This window comes from Balaenoptera ricei, chromosome 3, assembly GCF_028023285.1.
Source record: "Balaenoptera ricei isolate mBalRic1 chromosome 3, mBalRic1.hap2, whole genome shotgun sequence".
Classification (NCBI taxonomy): domain Eukaryota; kingdom Metazoa; phylum Chordata; class Mammalia; order Artiodactyla; family Balaenopteridae; genus Balaenoptera; species Balaenoptera ricei.
In genome coordinates this window covers 29,283,189-29,300,361 of record NC_082641.1, presented here as the reverse complement: position 1 = coordinate 29,300,361, position 17,173 = coordinate 29,283,189, and the positions used below count along the sequence as shown (strand labels likewise).

General features: G+C 40.8%; 1 protein-coding gene across 9 annotated transcripts in view; it reads right to left on the bottom strand.

Moving 5' to 3' along the window:
* The window catches only part of RAI14 (retinoic acid induced 14), a 150,314-nt gene that overhangs the window by 25,527 nt on the left and 107,614 nt on the right, over positions 1-17,173 (bottom strand). For 8 of the 9 annotated variants that reach the window (XM_059916199.1, XM_059916200.1, XM_059916201.1 and 5 more), the window contains one exon: positions 8,232-8,320. The exons of the other annotated variant lie outside the window; for it this stretch is intronic. In XM_059916199.1, the coding sequence (XP_059772182.1) occupies positions 8,232-8,320 (89 nt within the window). The remainder of the gene's footprint in view (positions 1-8,231; positions 8,321-17,173) is intronic. 9 annotated transcript variants of the gene reach the window in all.

Sequence of the window (17,173 nt, the reverse complement as noted above, 5' to 3'; positions counted from 1 at the left end):
ACACACTAGCAAAGTAGCATCTCTTCACGCTCCCTTCACAGAACATTACAACAACATGAGACTCTCTGATGTTTCTGTGGCCAGATTACTTTAGGAAATTTTAATGCTATACCCAGGTCCCTCCCCGCTACCACCGAATGGGCCCATAGAGTTTCTATGGAAGAGGGGCTTAGAGGCAGCCCTACCAGACCAGCAGGTTCCCACCCCAGGGCCCTGGCAAATTACTCTTTGCTTGGCCTGGACCCTCCTCCTCTAAGATAACCACCCAGCTTGCCCTCTTACCTCCCTCGGATGCCACTGAAACACCACTGAAACACGGTCTTCTGGATGAGACCTTTCCTGACCTCACCACTTAAAATTCCAGTTCCTCCCCTACCTCTTTTATCCCTACTTCCTGCTTCATTCTTTTATCCTTCATAGCACCCAGAACCTTCAACTCTCCCTTTCCACCCCACTCCTCTCTCCCTACACACACACACACACACACACACACACACACACACACACACACTCTTATGTCTAACTGCTCTTCTTTCCCCACTAGAATATAAACTCTATATCCCAAGAGCCTACAGCACTGCTGGCACATAATAGGCTCTCGATACACATTTGTGAATTTGAATTAGAGGGTATGTCCACTACAGATGTCTGCGGAGGGGGATTTGGAGGGAGGGAACCAAAGTTACCACTGCCAGCCAACCCAATACACCTAGGAAACTCCTAAATCCTGCATTTGTAAACTGTTTGACCAAGATACCCCCAATGTAACACCTGTAAGCAACCCATACTTTAAGCCATAACAGGCTTAAAGCATGTTTTTCAGCCTTACTGCTCTTGACATTTGAAGCTGGTCAGGTGGTCCTATGTACTATAGGATGGTGAGTAGCATCTCTGGCCTCTACCCACTGGACGTCCAGTTGGGACAATCAGAAATGTCCCCAGACATTGCCAAATATCCCCTGGATGGGTGGGAATCACCCCCGGTTGAGAACCCCTGGCTTAGAGGAACAGCTTCTATTATATGGTGGTCCAGTCTCCAAATACCATTTCTCCTTTCTGAATTAGTCTTTATAATAACACTGACCAGAAATCCACTAATTATTAGGTTATCATATGGCTAGGAAATAGCATATTTAAAATTAGAAGGTTTTAGGACCACAGTGAGCTGCACAAAAGCATGTGTGAGGTCAAAAGATCAGATTCCTTCTTTTCTGAGTAGCTGCACAGAGATTTTCAGGGTATGTGTGAGGGGAGTTAATTGATGGGGGTAGAACACTGAGGCAAGGAATCCTTTGACCTCCTCCCAAATGGATGAGGATGAGGAAGGTCAGGAGATGAGGGACTGAGACCCTTGGAAGCAGGAAGACAAAGATCTTCTCTTCCCCTTCCTCCTTTTACTGCAGGAGACCCCCTCCTTTCAGGATGTATAACACACAATAGTGATTTCAGTTACATTATGCGTTAAATAGGTTTTGGTGGGTTAGCCTGGCCCTCAACCATCATTTATTCCAGTGTTTCTAAGGACAAGCACATTCTGTGTTTTAAACAAATGCCTTACAGATGAACTTCTGGAACCCATCCTGATTGTAAGTAGAAGACTGTTTATGTCGTGTATGCAATGCCTTAACTTTTGTCTACCCCGTGGACAAAAGCTCTTCTACATAAATAGCACCCACTGGAAAAAGGCACAGTTCTCCAAAGACAAGAGGGTAGGGAGATTTAAGCAATTCATCATAAAATAAATAACAGGCTTTTATTTTTCACTCCAAGTGTTCTAGTCATACCTGGAAGTGAGCGCTGTGTTTCTAGAGAAACAAAATTGTCTTATTCCTTGGCCTTGTGATGTGTTTTACTAACCAGGAGCACAAAAGCATTTTTCACTTAAAAGTCTCAAAATTCAAATGATGCATCATTCCCTGGACAACATGACACTGGAGTGAGATGTCTCTCACTGCTACCATTAAAACAAAATTCTCTTTCCAAATGCAACATTTTCTGAAGAGAATATATTATATTAGTGACAGAACCTCACTGAAACGAGCCAGTGCATAAGTCTGGCCCCCACTCAGCTGTGGATCTGTCTGGAATATCAGGAAGCAACTTCCCTATAGGAAAATAACAGGGAAACCCTAATTCAAGTGCATCTCAGCAGAACTCAATAAGCAGACCAGGGCTATTTATAAGTCAAGAGTCGTGGGCTATTCCAGGAGGTTTAAGAATCCTGTTATTGAAAGAGTCTAAGAAGGATGACCTAGCCATTGTAGCCACGAACACCATCCTCCAACCTACCTCAGACAACAACCATTTATTCAGTGATTTAAGATTGCTGCTGAAACAGAGAAGAACTCACTCATAGAGTGGAGGAACTACTGATGGGACTGAGAACACAGTCTTCAAGTGTAGGTGACAAATTTTTAAACCAATGAGGTCATAAGACACAAAGAGATGACAAACAAGCACCAAAAGGCTGAAGTTTGAGAAATTATAGTTTCAGATTATAATATGGAGACATTTAGAAAAAGAAAGAGAATTAAATGATACTCGACTAGATAAGGTTTAAAATATCTATTTAAGAACCAGAGTTTCAGAATGCTGAATATAAACAATAAAAGTATAAATTAATTTGTTTCTTATTTACAACTTCAAATATATTTAAACAACACTGTTCTTAGAAATGCTTATCTTTACATCAAGTTTTTAATCATTGAAGCAGAAGTCTATTCACCTAGTTATAGTTCCAGGGGAGAGATCAGGGTATAAAAGATGTAATTCCTTTTTTTAATTTTATTTATTAAAAAGAATAGATACATGTATAGTATAACTGAATCACTTTGCTGTATGCCTGAAACTAACACAACATGGTTAATCAACTATACCCCAATATAAAATAAAAGTTAAAAAAAGAAGACCCCACAATATTGTAAATCAACTATATTTCAATAAAAAATCATTAAAAAAAATTTGTCTTTTTTTTTATTGAAGTATAGTTGATTTGCAATGTTGTGTTAGCTTCTGGTGTACAGCAAAGTGATTCAGTTTCACACAAACACACATACATATATAGAGGAGATTTCTAATAACCATTCTTACTATTAAATAGAGTTTTGAATTATCCCTTAATCTCCACAAAGTAGCTGTGCATATTGTTTTATATAGAATCAAAAGATTTTTTTGTGTGTGGGTGTATCATCTGAAATATTTTCATGGCCAGGTCATGCTGATCAACTGTATACGGTTGGCCCTCCTGACATCCCATACACATGCGTGAACAGCAAATAAAGGACTATAAATCATACAATCGTTTCTTGGTTTGCCTTCAATCCAAATGAAAATACGAAATACACTTAGTGGGCTATAATTTGCAATTAACCTTTTAAATGACCCATTCTCTCAAGTGCCTGAATTTTAAGATGAATATTACCATCTGTGTCTTCACATGGTGCCATATGTGAGTGGGATTAGGGGCATAATGGAATGGAGGGCCACCCAGAAATCCAAACAAAAGCTAAACCAGCACCTGAAACCCTAGAAAAGAGTAAGGGTTCTCAAGTGTCCCCCTCCTGAGACCTCTGTGAATTATGGTATTTCCATACTTCAGTTCTCACTTTCCTAAGCCTCTCTTCTTCTATGAGAAAAGAAGTTTTGTGTGCAAAGTAATCAGGGAAAATTTAAGATATGGGAGTGTGACGGAAATTGCACATCATCCTTCAATCTGTTTCCACCTCCTTCTACAGCAAAACCTTCTCTATTTTTAATTGGGTAATTTGCTGCCCAGAATTCCCAGCTGCCCTTAAAGCCAGGTGTGGCCACAGATCACTCTGTGGGCTGGGCTTGCCCTTCTGCCCACTGTGACTGCGATGCAGACTCGGGGGAGCCATCCTGGGCCATTAGGACCAAGGCAACACCCTGGATGGTGCAGCAACAGGAGTCTGGGTCCCTTGGTGTGGAGCCAAGCTGCCATACCAATTTGGGACTTTCAACTGAGAGACAGAAAAGTCTACCTTGTTTAAGCCACTGGATCACACTGTGTCAAATGCATACGCTTGCTAATAAAGGGAGTCTGAAAGCTCATGCTTCAGATGAGCACTGATAACAAACAGAAGATTCTTTGGTCTTCTTCAATCTTCTGTAAATGCTTCTGTTTAATCCAATCTTATCCTCCCAGGTGCTAACTGCAGCCATTAAAAAAAAAAAAAAAAAGCCTAGAAACCTGGGAGAAGTGATTTCTAAAGAAACAGACAGAAATGTCACTTCCTACATCAGTGAAGAACAAGAGCAAACAAAGCAACGAGAGGTGCTGGACAATTACGCAGGCCCTGTTCAGAGTCAGCGCTATGGGTTTAGGTGTGGACTTTGCCAGCTGATTGCTATATATATGCCTATGGCGTTGTTTGGCAAACAGGCAATAAGGAATGGGGGGAACCCCCCAAACCAAAAACATGAGTCATGAGCTTCTGCCAGTTTTGGAATTTCTTTTCTGATTTGTACTACGAAAGTATTTGGCTTGGTGATGATCACAATTTTTTTTTTTTTTAAGATGTGAAACCTCTGCAAAAGCCTGATGTGTGAAAGAGAATAAAGGTGATGTGGATGAAGTAGCAATAATCATCATAAAATAGGAGCCAAATGCAGTGAGCGCTCACTGTGTGCTGGGCGTTAAGATGCCCACACGTATCATCTCACCTAAGCCTCAAAGGCCATCTAAAATGATTATTGAGATGTATTGTACTATACCCAAGGCCTTATCTTCTGACAGTGTTCTGCTCCTAAGAGTGTTTGTAAAGCACTTATGAAAAGTCTCTGGTCAGGGGCTTCGCTAGTGGCACAGTGGTTAAGAATCCGCCTGCCAGTGCAGGGGACACGGGTTCGAGCCCTGGTCTGGGAGGATCCCACATGCCGCGGAGCAGCTAAGCCCATGCACCGCAACTACTGAGCCCGTGCTCTAGAGCCCGTGCTCTGCAACGGGAGAAGCCACCGCAATGAGAAGCCCGCGCACCACAACGAAGAGTAGCCCCCGCTCTCCACAACTACAGAAAGCCCGCACACAGCAACGAAGACCCAATGTAGCTAAAAATAAAAATAAAATAAAATAAATTTAAAAAAAAATACTCTGGTCGGACTTCCAAGCATTTTATGTGGAAGGATAGTTGATAAAGAAATAGATGCTAAAAACCCTTTGCTTCTGAACTTAAATCCAATCACCAGTTTAAAATCATCCTGTAGACTTTGTGGATAAAAAGAATTAAAAGGGTCAGTGTAACGATATATTTTGAAAGCAGGTTCTTTTCAGAAACTCTATAGGGCAGTTGGATTTATGGTAATAGATTTTCATACGAGTTCTCAGTGGCTGTTGGGATTGAAGACGACTATATCTTAGTAATAATACGGCAAAACTTCAGGTAGGTTTACTACTGAAAAGACAGCACCTATGAGAGCGGAGCCATTTAATTCATTCATTCGTCAAATGTTTTGGGCAAATGACAACCACTAAAGCACAGTGACTTATGTCCTTGTCCTTCCCTTGGATTCTGATACGTGTTCTTGAGAGGGAGAGATGGGAGTGGGTGATATAGCCGACAGGAAGGATGTGAGCAGTAAAGGCCATCACGTTTATCTGGTTCATTGTAACAGAAAAAAGTTTGAGAAGTGTTGTTCTACATAACACAACAGACTCTCTATGCAAATTTATCCATGTCGCTTTTCCTTCTTTTGTTCCTGTGTTCCCTTTGCATGTTTTCAAGAAATCACAAGAAGTCAGTGCCTCACTCAGACTAAAGTAAAACAATAAGCCCAAGGACCAGAGTGCTGACCTCATTGTTAAAAACGTCAGGCAGGAGGGAAGTGACCAGCAGCTCTGAGACATTTCCAACTCATGGGATGTTTGGACGATGTTCTGGGGCTACAAAGTGCTGTGGATTCTACCAGTTTCAATCAGAGTTGAAACAAATGGGCTGTGGCAGTTCCCACTGACCAGCCCAGAGAAGCATCCAGGATGGGTCTGCAGTGTCCCCTCCAGCTTCTTTTTTTTTTTGGCCACGTCTTGCAGCACATGGGATCTTAGTTCCCCGACCAGGGGTTGAACCCATGCTCCCTGCAGTGGAAGCGCAGTCTTAACCACTGGACCGCCAGGGAAGTCCTCCCCTCCAGCTTCTTGAAGGGCACTGCCATCTCAGCTGGCAAGGAAGAGGGACCTGCGCTGGGGTGTCCAGGTCTCACTGCCCGACTCCCCAGACTCTCAGAAACTGAGTGAGGGCTCTGGTAGTAAACACAAACTCTGCCCACGTAGTGTTAGATGGCCAAAAAAACTACGCTTCTTAAAAGCTTTTAGTGCAGAAAATGATCATGGTAATCTTTTTTTTTTTTTAAAGGCAGGTTTTAATTATATAATGTGATCTCAACTATGTAAAAATGTGCCATAAAAATCTGGTAGGAAATATAGCTAAACAGTAAAATTTTTTTCTTCTTGGAGTAGAAGCACCGGTTATCTTCTTGGTAGTTTTTTGTATTTCCCAAATTTTCTACAATGAGCATGTATTAAAGAAACATTTTTTCCCTTTAATAAAAACATGGGGGAGAGATGTTTGGTTATGATGGAAATAACCAGATTCCTGTCTAATCTATTTTTTTAACATCAAATGCAGTTAAACAAAACTGTATTACAGCTCAAATATATTCACTCTAAGAAAATTCTTCTAGATTATGATTTTCTTAGAGAAGAAACCCTGTCTACTTAAGAGGACATATGTTTCATCAAGGGGACTCTAGCCACTCATACTGCTCTAAGTGTATGTGGTACAACTTTAAAAGTAGTAACAATAAACTTTAAAAAAAAAAAAACTGGGTCTTGGGATTAAAGGTGATTTTAATTAGCAACATAAATTAGTGTTTCCTTCAAGGTGGTCACTTAGGGAAACCATTCTTTCTTATATTGGTATTGCCATTTCTCAAAATATTTTTCTGGAGCTTTCTGTGGCACTGCTCAGGAAAATCATTCGGTTACTTCAATCACTCACTATTTTTGACCAAAAATGGTTTTACCAGGTTGACACGTCATTCACCTGACTTGACTTCAAGTGGCTCTTGGCCTGTCCTAAAAAAACAAATCTATTCTCAAAGAATAAAGGTCCCCAAACACTGAGATTATTTCTTTTTAATGCCACAGCCTTTATGAAAACAATTCCAAAACACAAGTGTTCCAGCCATATTTTGAAATAATTATATTTTCACAATACCTGATTGACTAATCTGCCCCCAAGATGACTACTGTGAGGGGTCAGTGATTTGGGGAAGGGAAAGTGATCCATTACGGATTAATGAAAAGCCTAAATAAAAACTATGAAATAGACTGATTTTATGTTCCAGTAAAAACTACCAAAAGCCTATTAGAAGACAGATTTTCAAGTACAATAGAGAAATGAAAAGCCATCAGTAGCTGCTTTGATCTTTTGGTGTGGCCAACAGGGGCAGAATCCCAGGCTGGAGACCCCAGGGGCTCCTTCCTGTAAAACAACGTTCATAAAAGACAAGACTACACTTCCTCTTCTATTTGCCTTGATCATCATCTATCAACACTGGCTTCACATTAGAATCACCTGGGAGCTTTACAAAAAATACCAATTGGCTGGAAACGTTCGGACAATGGAACCTGAATTTCAGGAGGTAGAATTTGGGTATATATGCGTGGGGTTTTGTGTGTGTGTGCGCGCGTGCACTGTTTATTCTTTTCTTTCCTCTCCTTTGCCCCTTTCTCTCCCTCCCTTCCTCCCCTACAGTTCCCAGGTGGTTCAGATGCACTAAACCACAGTAAGGGGTGCAGACCATGGGCAACTGGTCCGCATTAGGATCCTGGCTTCTGTCCACAGAGCTCAACTCAGCTAGTTGACAAAATGAGCGCCTACACAATTCACTCCATTCAGCACTTCATACCATGATTCATAAAAACAAAAATTAGGGAAAGGTGCTTGGTCCATACATGTAATCTTAGAAAATAAAATTTTTAAATGGGGGATAAAAAGCATACAGTCTCTAGTTGACTAACCACATATAAGATGAAAACACCTGTAAAGGCACGAATAACGAAGCCATGTCAGAGCCTGGTCAATGGAGTAGACTCTATGTTCTTCTTTTGGCTTATCTGTATAGATTGCACATTTTCCACAATGAATATGTATCACCTTTGTGATACCTACTTTCCGGCTGGCCTGTTGACTTAAGAGAAAAAGACTACATACCGGCAGTATCTTGGGCTGTCACATCCACGCCATGTGTAACCATGACCCTGAGGCATTCCACGTGTCCTTTTGTAGCAGCAAGATGAAAACTGGAAAAGAGGTAACATAATCTCCTGAAGATTTCCACTCTTCAGAGTTCATCTCTGACCATGTTTTTGCCTCTTTGTGTACAATTTCTCTCACTTAAGCTCCACAACCGTCTTGTGAGTAGGTATTATTATCAACCTCATTTTAAAGAGGAGGAAACGGAGGCTTAAAGCAGTCTGATAATTTGCTCATTGACACTTTTCATTAAGTAATGGATTAGGAGCTAGATCTTAGGTCTTCCAACGTAAAGACAAAGCTTGAAAAAAAGTAAGACACAACTACATTCCTTGTCCCTTTAGGAAAGAATAGCCAGAGTCCCAACTAGATCGGATTCCTAAATAAGAAGTAATTTATCAACTTTTTTTCTGCTGTCTAGTGTTTTCACTAAAGCCATTATTTTTAAGTAATACACTCTATGAAGGGAAATCTGTCTAAGTCAAACAATGGTCAAGGTTCTTGAACAGCATCAAGGTCAAATCCATTGCTGTGTTCTAGCTGAATAACAACAGTTGTACACAACTTTTAAGTGGCTAATGTGTGCCAACTACTCTTTAATACATTATCTCTTTTCATTCTCATAAAAGCCTTTTAAGTAAGGTGAGTCCTAACACCGTCTCCATTAGATGGCAGGTGTCTACACTCAGTCAGGTGCAAACAGCATTAAAGAAAGCCCACAATTAGGCATCAGAATTCCATGACACTTGGTAGTACAAACCACGCTCAGCATGTTTAGACTTGCCAGTAGAAAGGGATAACATCCAAATGCCATACCCATTATCCCCACAGATCCCGGAGTAAAGAGCACTTCTGCAGGCAGAAGGAAAGCACAGTTCCACTGGGCATTCAGGCCCAGAGGCTGAGAAGGCAAAAACCCCAGGAAGGTCTCCACTGCAGAGGTCTTCCCTCTTCACAGCCTCCTTCCTATAGAAGGAGGTTAAGGATCCTCTCAGCTCTCCTCCTCCCTCAGTTCTATCTTAGGGACTTAACTTCTCAAGATACTTGCCATGCAGCACCTTGGTGTCTGTACCTCTGAATTAATACCCAGGCAATATTTTTTCATAGGACAGGACCTGTCACTGGGGCCCAGGGTCACACTCAACTAGCAAATCCAAGAGCTAAACCGATTCAAACCCAAGTCAGCTTGACCCAGCACCTCTGTTCTGGAGAGCTAGGCTGAGTAAAGGTGGGCAGGTCAGCAATTGGGGATAGGTCAGTCCTGGTTGCAAATCAGCCATACATCAGCTATGTATCTTTGGGAAGTCAGTTTAACCTCTCTGAGCCTAAATTTCCTCCACAGTAAAATGTGGGGATTGACTCAGATGATATCTGATGGTCCCTCTGGCTCTAACATTCTTTAAAATGATAAATTAAAGCTTATCTGGCTCTGGTCACACCGACTATTTCTGCATTTGTGCAGCAGTTTATGTGTAATGTTTCTTTACAGTCAAAATCCACTCTGTAGGTGATTACACATTACAGTGAAACTCTGATCATCTGGAATGACTTGGGAACGCGGTGACTTGTTTAAATGGAATTCCTGATTAAATACGGCTTAACCCGAAGAACCTCCCTAAAAGGCACTACAATAATACCTCTGTTTTCAGCATTGTTGGGGTAACTTAACTTTACAATAAGTAAAGTTCATCTTTAAGCAGTGAATTGTTCAATCATAGTGGAAGGTTTCTAAAATCTCCCCAGTTTTAGTAACAGTATATGTTACATAATTAAATTGCTCTTGAGGACATGATATCACCATTAAGAGCCTCAATTATTGAACTCCGCTTTCAAGGCTATGACTCTAAATGCCCCGCATTATTAAGCCCTAATATTTATTAATATTTATCTTCTTTTCTTAATATCTATGTGTTTGCTTCTAAGCTATTCATTCTGCTATCTCCTATGACTGGGGAGAACTCAATCAAAATGATCTGGACAGCCATATCTTTTGCTAAAGATAAAAGTACCAGGATTAGTAATTAGCACACTCACACGCATGCACACGTGCATGTGCACACACACACACACACACACAAAACATAAAAGTATGTATAGATACAGAAGTTTTGATTGAAGTTCAACATATATAAAGAAAGCTACACATACCGTAATTGTATAGCCTGCTAAAACTTCACAAATGGAACACGCCCCTTTTACTTTGATACTGAAGAAACAGAACTTGGCCAGAGACCCAAAATCCCTCCTCGTATCTCCTGCCAGCAACCCAGAAGCTCTTCATGTGCCCCTCTGAGTTACTAACCCTCTTCCCCCTGTAATATTTTTTATATTTTTTCTACTCCGAGGCTTCCTGGATTACCTCTGGATTGCACACTATATTAATAGGGGATTGAAATTGCAGACACATGTGACAACAAAGCATTACTGTAGGCCACTACTGCATGTTGATAAATGTGCTCTGATGAACACGACATGCTGTTCTATGGATGACTTGGCTGCCTTCCTCTACTTCCTCTGTGAAGTTCACAGCTCTGTGGGCCAGCTCTTCCAAAGCTACAGCTGCAGCTCTTTCTGCGTTTTGGTAACTGATTTCTCTCCTTGCCTCTTCAGGTGTGGGTGGTGGTGGTGGTGAAATATTTCCCACTGTTACTAGCCAGGGCTGCTTTTCCAGCCTTGCTGGTTTAATCTGACCACATGTGTATAAACAGTTCCTTTCTTAACCACTCATCAATTATCCTATGTGAGTGCTACCTGTTTCCTACTGGGACCTTGAATGATCCCAGTGTTAGGTATTTTGAGTGTGATCATCCACAGGAAGAACTATTAGGTTTCTGTGCACATTATCAGATTAAATATTTATAAGGGCAAATTCAGCCTTAAAAAATGTTTTGATTAGAGAAGATGTCAGAGTAGAAACAACCTCCCCTCCAAGGGCACACCAAAATTACAGCTATTTACAGAGCAACTATTAATGAAATATCAGAAGACTAGTAGAAAAGATCTTCTACAACCAAAGATATAAAGGAGGAACCACAATGAGACAGGTAGGAGGGGCGGAGATGTGCTATAGTCAAGACCCATGCCCTGGGTGGGTAACCCTCAAAGAGGGGGATAATTACAATTGCAAAGTCTCTTCCCAAGGAGTGGGGGGTCCAAGCCCCACACTGGGTTCCCTGGCCCAGTGGCCCTGCACCAGGAAGATGAGCCCCTAGAATGTTTGGCTTTGAAGTCAGCGGGGCTTACTTTCGGGAGAGCCAGAGGGCTGTGGGAAACAGAGATTCCACTCTTAAAAGGCTCACACAAAATCTCACATGCTCTGGAACCCAGGGCAGAAGTAGTAATTTGAAAGGAGCTTGGGTCAGACCCAGGTGCTGATCCTGGAGAGGCAGGAGGCAGCTGGAGCTCACCCTGGGGACACAGACACTGGTGACAGCCATATATGCCCACACTTATACAGGCAATTAATCTATGACAAAGGAGGCAAGAATATACAACGGGGAAAAGACAGTCTCTTCAACAAATGGTGTTGGGAAAACTGGACAGTTACACACAAAACAATCAATTTAGGCTACTTTCTCACACCATATACAAAAATCAACTCAATATGGATTAAAGACTTAAATGTAAGACCTGAAACTATAAAAAGAAAACAGGCAGTATGCTCTTTGATGCCAATCTTAACAATGTTTTTTTTTTTGGCTATGTCTCTTCAGGCAAGGGAAACAAAAGCAAAAATAAACACATGGGACCTAATCAAACTAAAAACCTTTTGCACAGCAAAGAGAACTATCAGCAAAACAAAAAGCCATCTACTGAACGGAAGATATCTGCAAACAGTATATCTGATGAGGGGTTAATATCCAAAGAACTCATACAACTCAACATCAAAAAAAAAAAAAAAAGCAATTAAAAAATGGGCAGAGGATCTGAATAGACATTTTTCCAAAGAAGACATACAGATGGTCAACATGCACATGAAAAGATGCTCAGCATCACTCATCAGGGAAATGGAAATCAAAACCACAATGAGATATCACGTCACACCTGTCAGAATGGTTATTATCAAAAAGATAACAAGGAACAAGTGCTGGCAAGGACGTAAAGGAAAGGAACCTTAGCACACTTTTGGCGGGAATATTAATTGGTGCAGACTCTATGGAAAACAGTATGGAGATTCCTCAGAAATTTAAAAATAGAGCTACCATATGACCTAGCAATTCCACTCCTGGGTATTTATCTGAAGAAAATGAAAACACTAATTAGAAAAGATATATGCACCCCAGTGTTCACTGCAGCATTATATACAATAGCCAAGATATGAAAGCATCATAGCTATCCATCAATAGATGAATGGATAAAGATGTGGTATATATATATATTATGGAGTATTACTCAGCCATAAAAAAGAATGAAATCTTGCCATTTGCTTCAACATGGACGAACCTAGAGGGTATTACACTAAGTGAAATAAGTCAGGCAGAGACAAATACTGTATGATTTCACTTATATGTGGAATCTAAAAAACAAATGAACAAACATAACAAAACAGAAACAGAGTTACAGATACAGGTGGTTGCCAGAGGGGAGGGGGGTGGAGGGAGGAAAGAAATAAGTGAGGGAGATTAAGAGGTACAAACTTCCAGTGGCAAAATAAATGAGTCAGGGGTATGAAGTGTACACCGTGAGGAATATAGTCAATAACTATGTAATATCTTTGTATGGTGACAGATGGTAACTAGACTTATCATTGTGATCATTTTGGAATGTACAGAAATATCAAATCACTATGTTGTGTAATAGGAACTAACAGTGTTGTAGGTCAATTATACTTCAAAAACCAACCAACCAACCAAACAACTCATAGAAAAAGAGATCAGATTTATGGTTACCAGAGGTGAGGGGATTGGGAAAAGGGGAACTAGATGAAGGCAGTCAAAAGGTACAAACATCCAGTTTTTGAAAAATGTATTAAAAAAGTGACAACTAGATATTTTTACTTCTTAGTTGCTTTATTCCCATGAATTTTTTATTTAATTCAGGCCATGTGTAATAACATCATAAAGAAGTTTATTAAAATATTGGCCAAGGCAAAAGAACTATTTATGAGTAGAGGATAAGAATTAAACAGTACCTTTTTTAGCTAAAACAAAAAGAAAACAAATAGAAAACCAACAACAATAACTCAAAGTCACAGATCTTTATCTATAAACTCACCCACCCTACCTCCTCCCCTGCCACAACTGGATTATTTTGAGGCAAATCTCATTTATATCTTTTCGTCTCTGAACTTTTCTACACATATATTTAAAAGATACGCACTTTACAAAGGAAAAATAATAACGCAATGAAATCCTTTGTATCCAATACCATGTCTAACTTGAATGCGAAACAACCTTGTTTCATCTACACCCTTACCATTATTATTTTGATGCAAATCTCATGTCATATCATTTCATTCATAAATATTTCAATATGTATTTCTAAAATAAAATAGCTCTTTACAAAAATGTGATAACAGTACCATCATCCCACCTGTAAAATGGGCTGTGAGGAGTCAATGAGATATATGTAAAAGCACTAGCAAAATGTGAAGCATGTAGTAAACATCCAAGAAAATACCACCAATTATCAGAGCCTCATCAACACAAGACAAGGCACAGAGTCTGAGACATGTCGCTTAATAAAAGGATTTGTCTCAGTGTTCAGAAAAGGCAGGTTAGCAGAAATTAGGTCAGAACCATCATTGCTTAAGAAATGAAGAAAGAAGGAAAGAAAGGAGGAAGAGGAAAGCAAGAAAGAGAGAGTTGTAGACAGTCACAGATGACCCAAAAAAAAGCCATCTGAGACCAGCCTTGTCTAATGCTCACACTTGAGCTGTTAACATTCTGGCGCCTTCCATAGAAGCGATAATCCCCAAAGCAGGGTTTGGCAGCAACAAGTCATTAGCATTTAGCCTCTGAATGTGAACGAGAAGCAGAGCCAACTTTTAATAAGATACTCAAGTGGAAAGTTGGGTTCAGTTGGGTGGGAAGACATGATTAGTCACTGACAGAACCTGGGTTTGTAAATGACAGCGAGTAGGTTTCCCTTCCTCTGCAGTGACTGATAAATGCGGTCCCCTCAGGGCGGCAGTCCCCTCAAGGCAGCAGTCCCCGTGACTGGTGGGTGCTGGTCTGGACTGCAGATGGGCATCTGTGGGGTGACCTCAGGCTCAGGGAGCAGACGGTGCCCCAGGTCAGCACACCACTAATGAGGAGCATGGCTGGTGGCCTTTAATGGCCCGTGCCCTGGATAGCTGGTAAAACAACACACCTCTAGATAAAGACAGTTTGCAGATTGGGGTGAGGCGGGCAGGCAAAGTAGGAGGCTGATTAACAGGCCCCCCTCGCCCCCAAACAGAGACTGTTCTTGACAATGTTAATTCTAGGGCATTAGAACTAACCCAAGCGTGGCATAATTTTGATATTTCTATAGTTGTATATTTTTATAAATTGCTATAGCTAAATATATTAATTCACTCATATACTTACTATACTAGGGTATTTATGTGCCAGACACTGTTCTAAGCACTGAGAAACATATGGTGAATAACAAAAAGCCCTCATGGATCTAAGCTTTTAGTAGGAAGACTAAAGATAAACCAGTGGCTCTCAACTGGGGGTGATTTTTGCCCCACCCAGGGGCATCTGGACATTTGGCAACATCCAGAGACATTTTTGATTATTCACAGGGTAGGGAGTGGGCAGATTCTCCTGGTGTCTAATGTGTAAAGACCATATATGCTGCTAAACATCCTACAATGCACAGGCCCCACAACAAACAATTATCTGACTAGTCTAAAGTGTCAATAATATCAACATATCAAAATGTCAGTAGTGCCCAGGTTGAGAAACTCTGTGATAAACCATTCGATACAAACGCATGATGCTGCGATATAATTCTATTAAGACAAATTAAACAAAGACTGAAAAAACAGCATGAGCAGATCTCAATCTTTTTATTGAGATATATTTTAATGGTACGTAAATTCACCATTTTAAAATGCACAATTCAGTTGTTTTTAGTATATTCACAAAGTTGTGCAACCAACATCACTACCTAATTCCAGAACATTTTCATCAGCTTAAAAAAAATCCTTGTACCCGTTAGTATTCACTCTCCATTCCCATGCCTACCCTTGGCCATCATTAATCTACTTTCTGTAACTATGGATTTGCCTATTCTGGACATGTCATCAAGATCGAATCATACAATATGTGGTCTTTTGTGCTTGGCTTCTTTCATTTGGCCTGTTTTCAAGGTTCATCCACGTTGTAGCACGTACCAGTACGTTATTCCTTCCATTGAGTGGATATATCACATTTTGTTTATCCATTCATTGGTTATGGACACTTGGGTTGTTTCTACTTTTTGGTTATTGCAAATAATGCTGCTAAAACATTTGTGTACAAGTGTTTGCGTGGACACCTGTTTTCAAGTCTAGTGGGTATAGACCTAGGAGTGGAATTGCTAAACCATATGGTAACCATGTTGACGTTTTTAAGGAAATGTTAGACTATTTTCTAAAGCTGCTGCACCATTTTACATCCCCATCAACGACATAAGGGCTCCAATCTGTCCACATGCTAGCCAGGACTTGTTACTGTCTGGCAAATTTTAAGCGATGAGAATTTTAATTACACCTAAATTTTCCACAGAAGAAACATTTAAGTCTTTCTTAATGAACGCTTTGAGGTAGTTATTTCAGCTAATTATCAGCTGAAATTTCCCCTTAGAGGAATAGAACAGTAAATGCAAAACAAATTCAGAACATCCTTTGGCTTTGCCTCTGTAGGCTTTTACACCTAATTAAAAAGTGTGGCCTTTCCTCTTAAAGACAAGAAATGTCATTCAAGAGTCAATAGCAATATATTTTATGAGAGGTCCTATTGGCTTGTTTACCTCTTCATTTGGACAGGTCTCAGAATTCAGTGGAGGAGGGAGGGGTATAAAAACCTTTATACACCCCTCTAACTCCAGGCCCAGTGACAAGGACACTCGTCACTGCCCAGGGATACAGCAGGGTGGCTGTCCAGATTCTAGTGCAGCCGAAGTGACAGCACTTCAATAGCCTAAAAGTCTTGGATACTCACAGAATGAACCACGGACCAGAAGCTGTTAGAAATGGAGGCTCTCAGACCCCACCCCCCATCACTGACCCAAAAGCTGTGTTTTACAAGTTTCCCAGCTGATTCCCGTGGTCACTACTGTCTGCAAAGCGCTGCTCTAAATGGAGGACGAGTTAAGAACCTCGCAGCATCCTTTTTACCAAGGTACCTTACCTATTGTTTCAAACCGCTTCTGAAAACATAATCCCCTTAAGCCTTGAAAGCAATCTTGTGGATATGTCCCACAAAAAAAGGAATCAATGCTGTTTTAAGTTTCATTATAATAGGCAATGTTTAGCTTTGCTTATAAAACTCAGCTGGGCCCTTTCAGAGGGGTAACTAAAAGGCAGAATGGCCTGAAGATTTACATCCTGATCCTTTGATCCCTCTGCTGCTTATTGATATTTGGAATTTCTCTGTTTTTGTCACTTGGAAAGTTCCCAAGCTTTCTGTGCTTAAGAGTTTTGCGGCTCCCGATCTCTCCCCCACCAACCACCCCGCTTCTTCTTCCTCCTCCCTCCCTCCCACTCCCAAGAGAGGACCAAGATGACCTTGAGAGCCCCAGGACAGCAGCTGGATGGCATCCTGAAGGTGCAGAGGAAGAACCAGCAGAGACACAGTGAGGAGCCCAGGAGGCCGGGATACCACGGCTGGGTTTGCTGCGTTGTTGTTGTGTCATCCTGGCTGAGGTACCTAACTTCAGTTCCCTCACCTCTAAACCATGTTTGGGCAACTAAAAAACATCAGCATCAA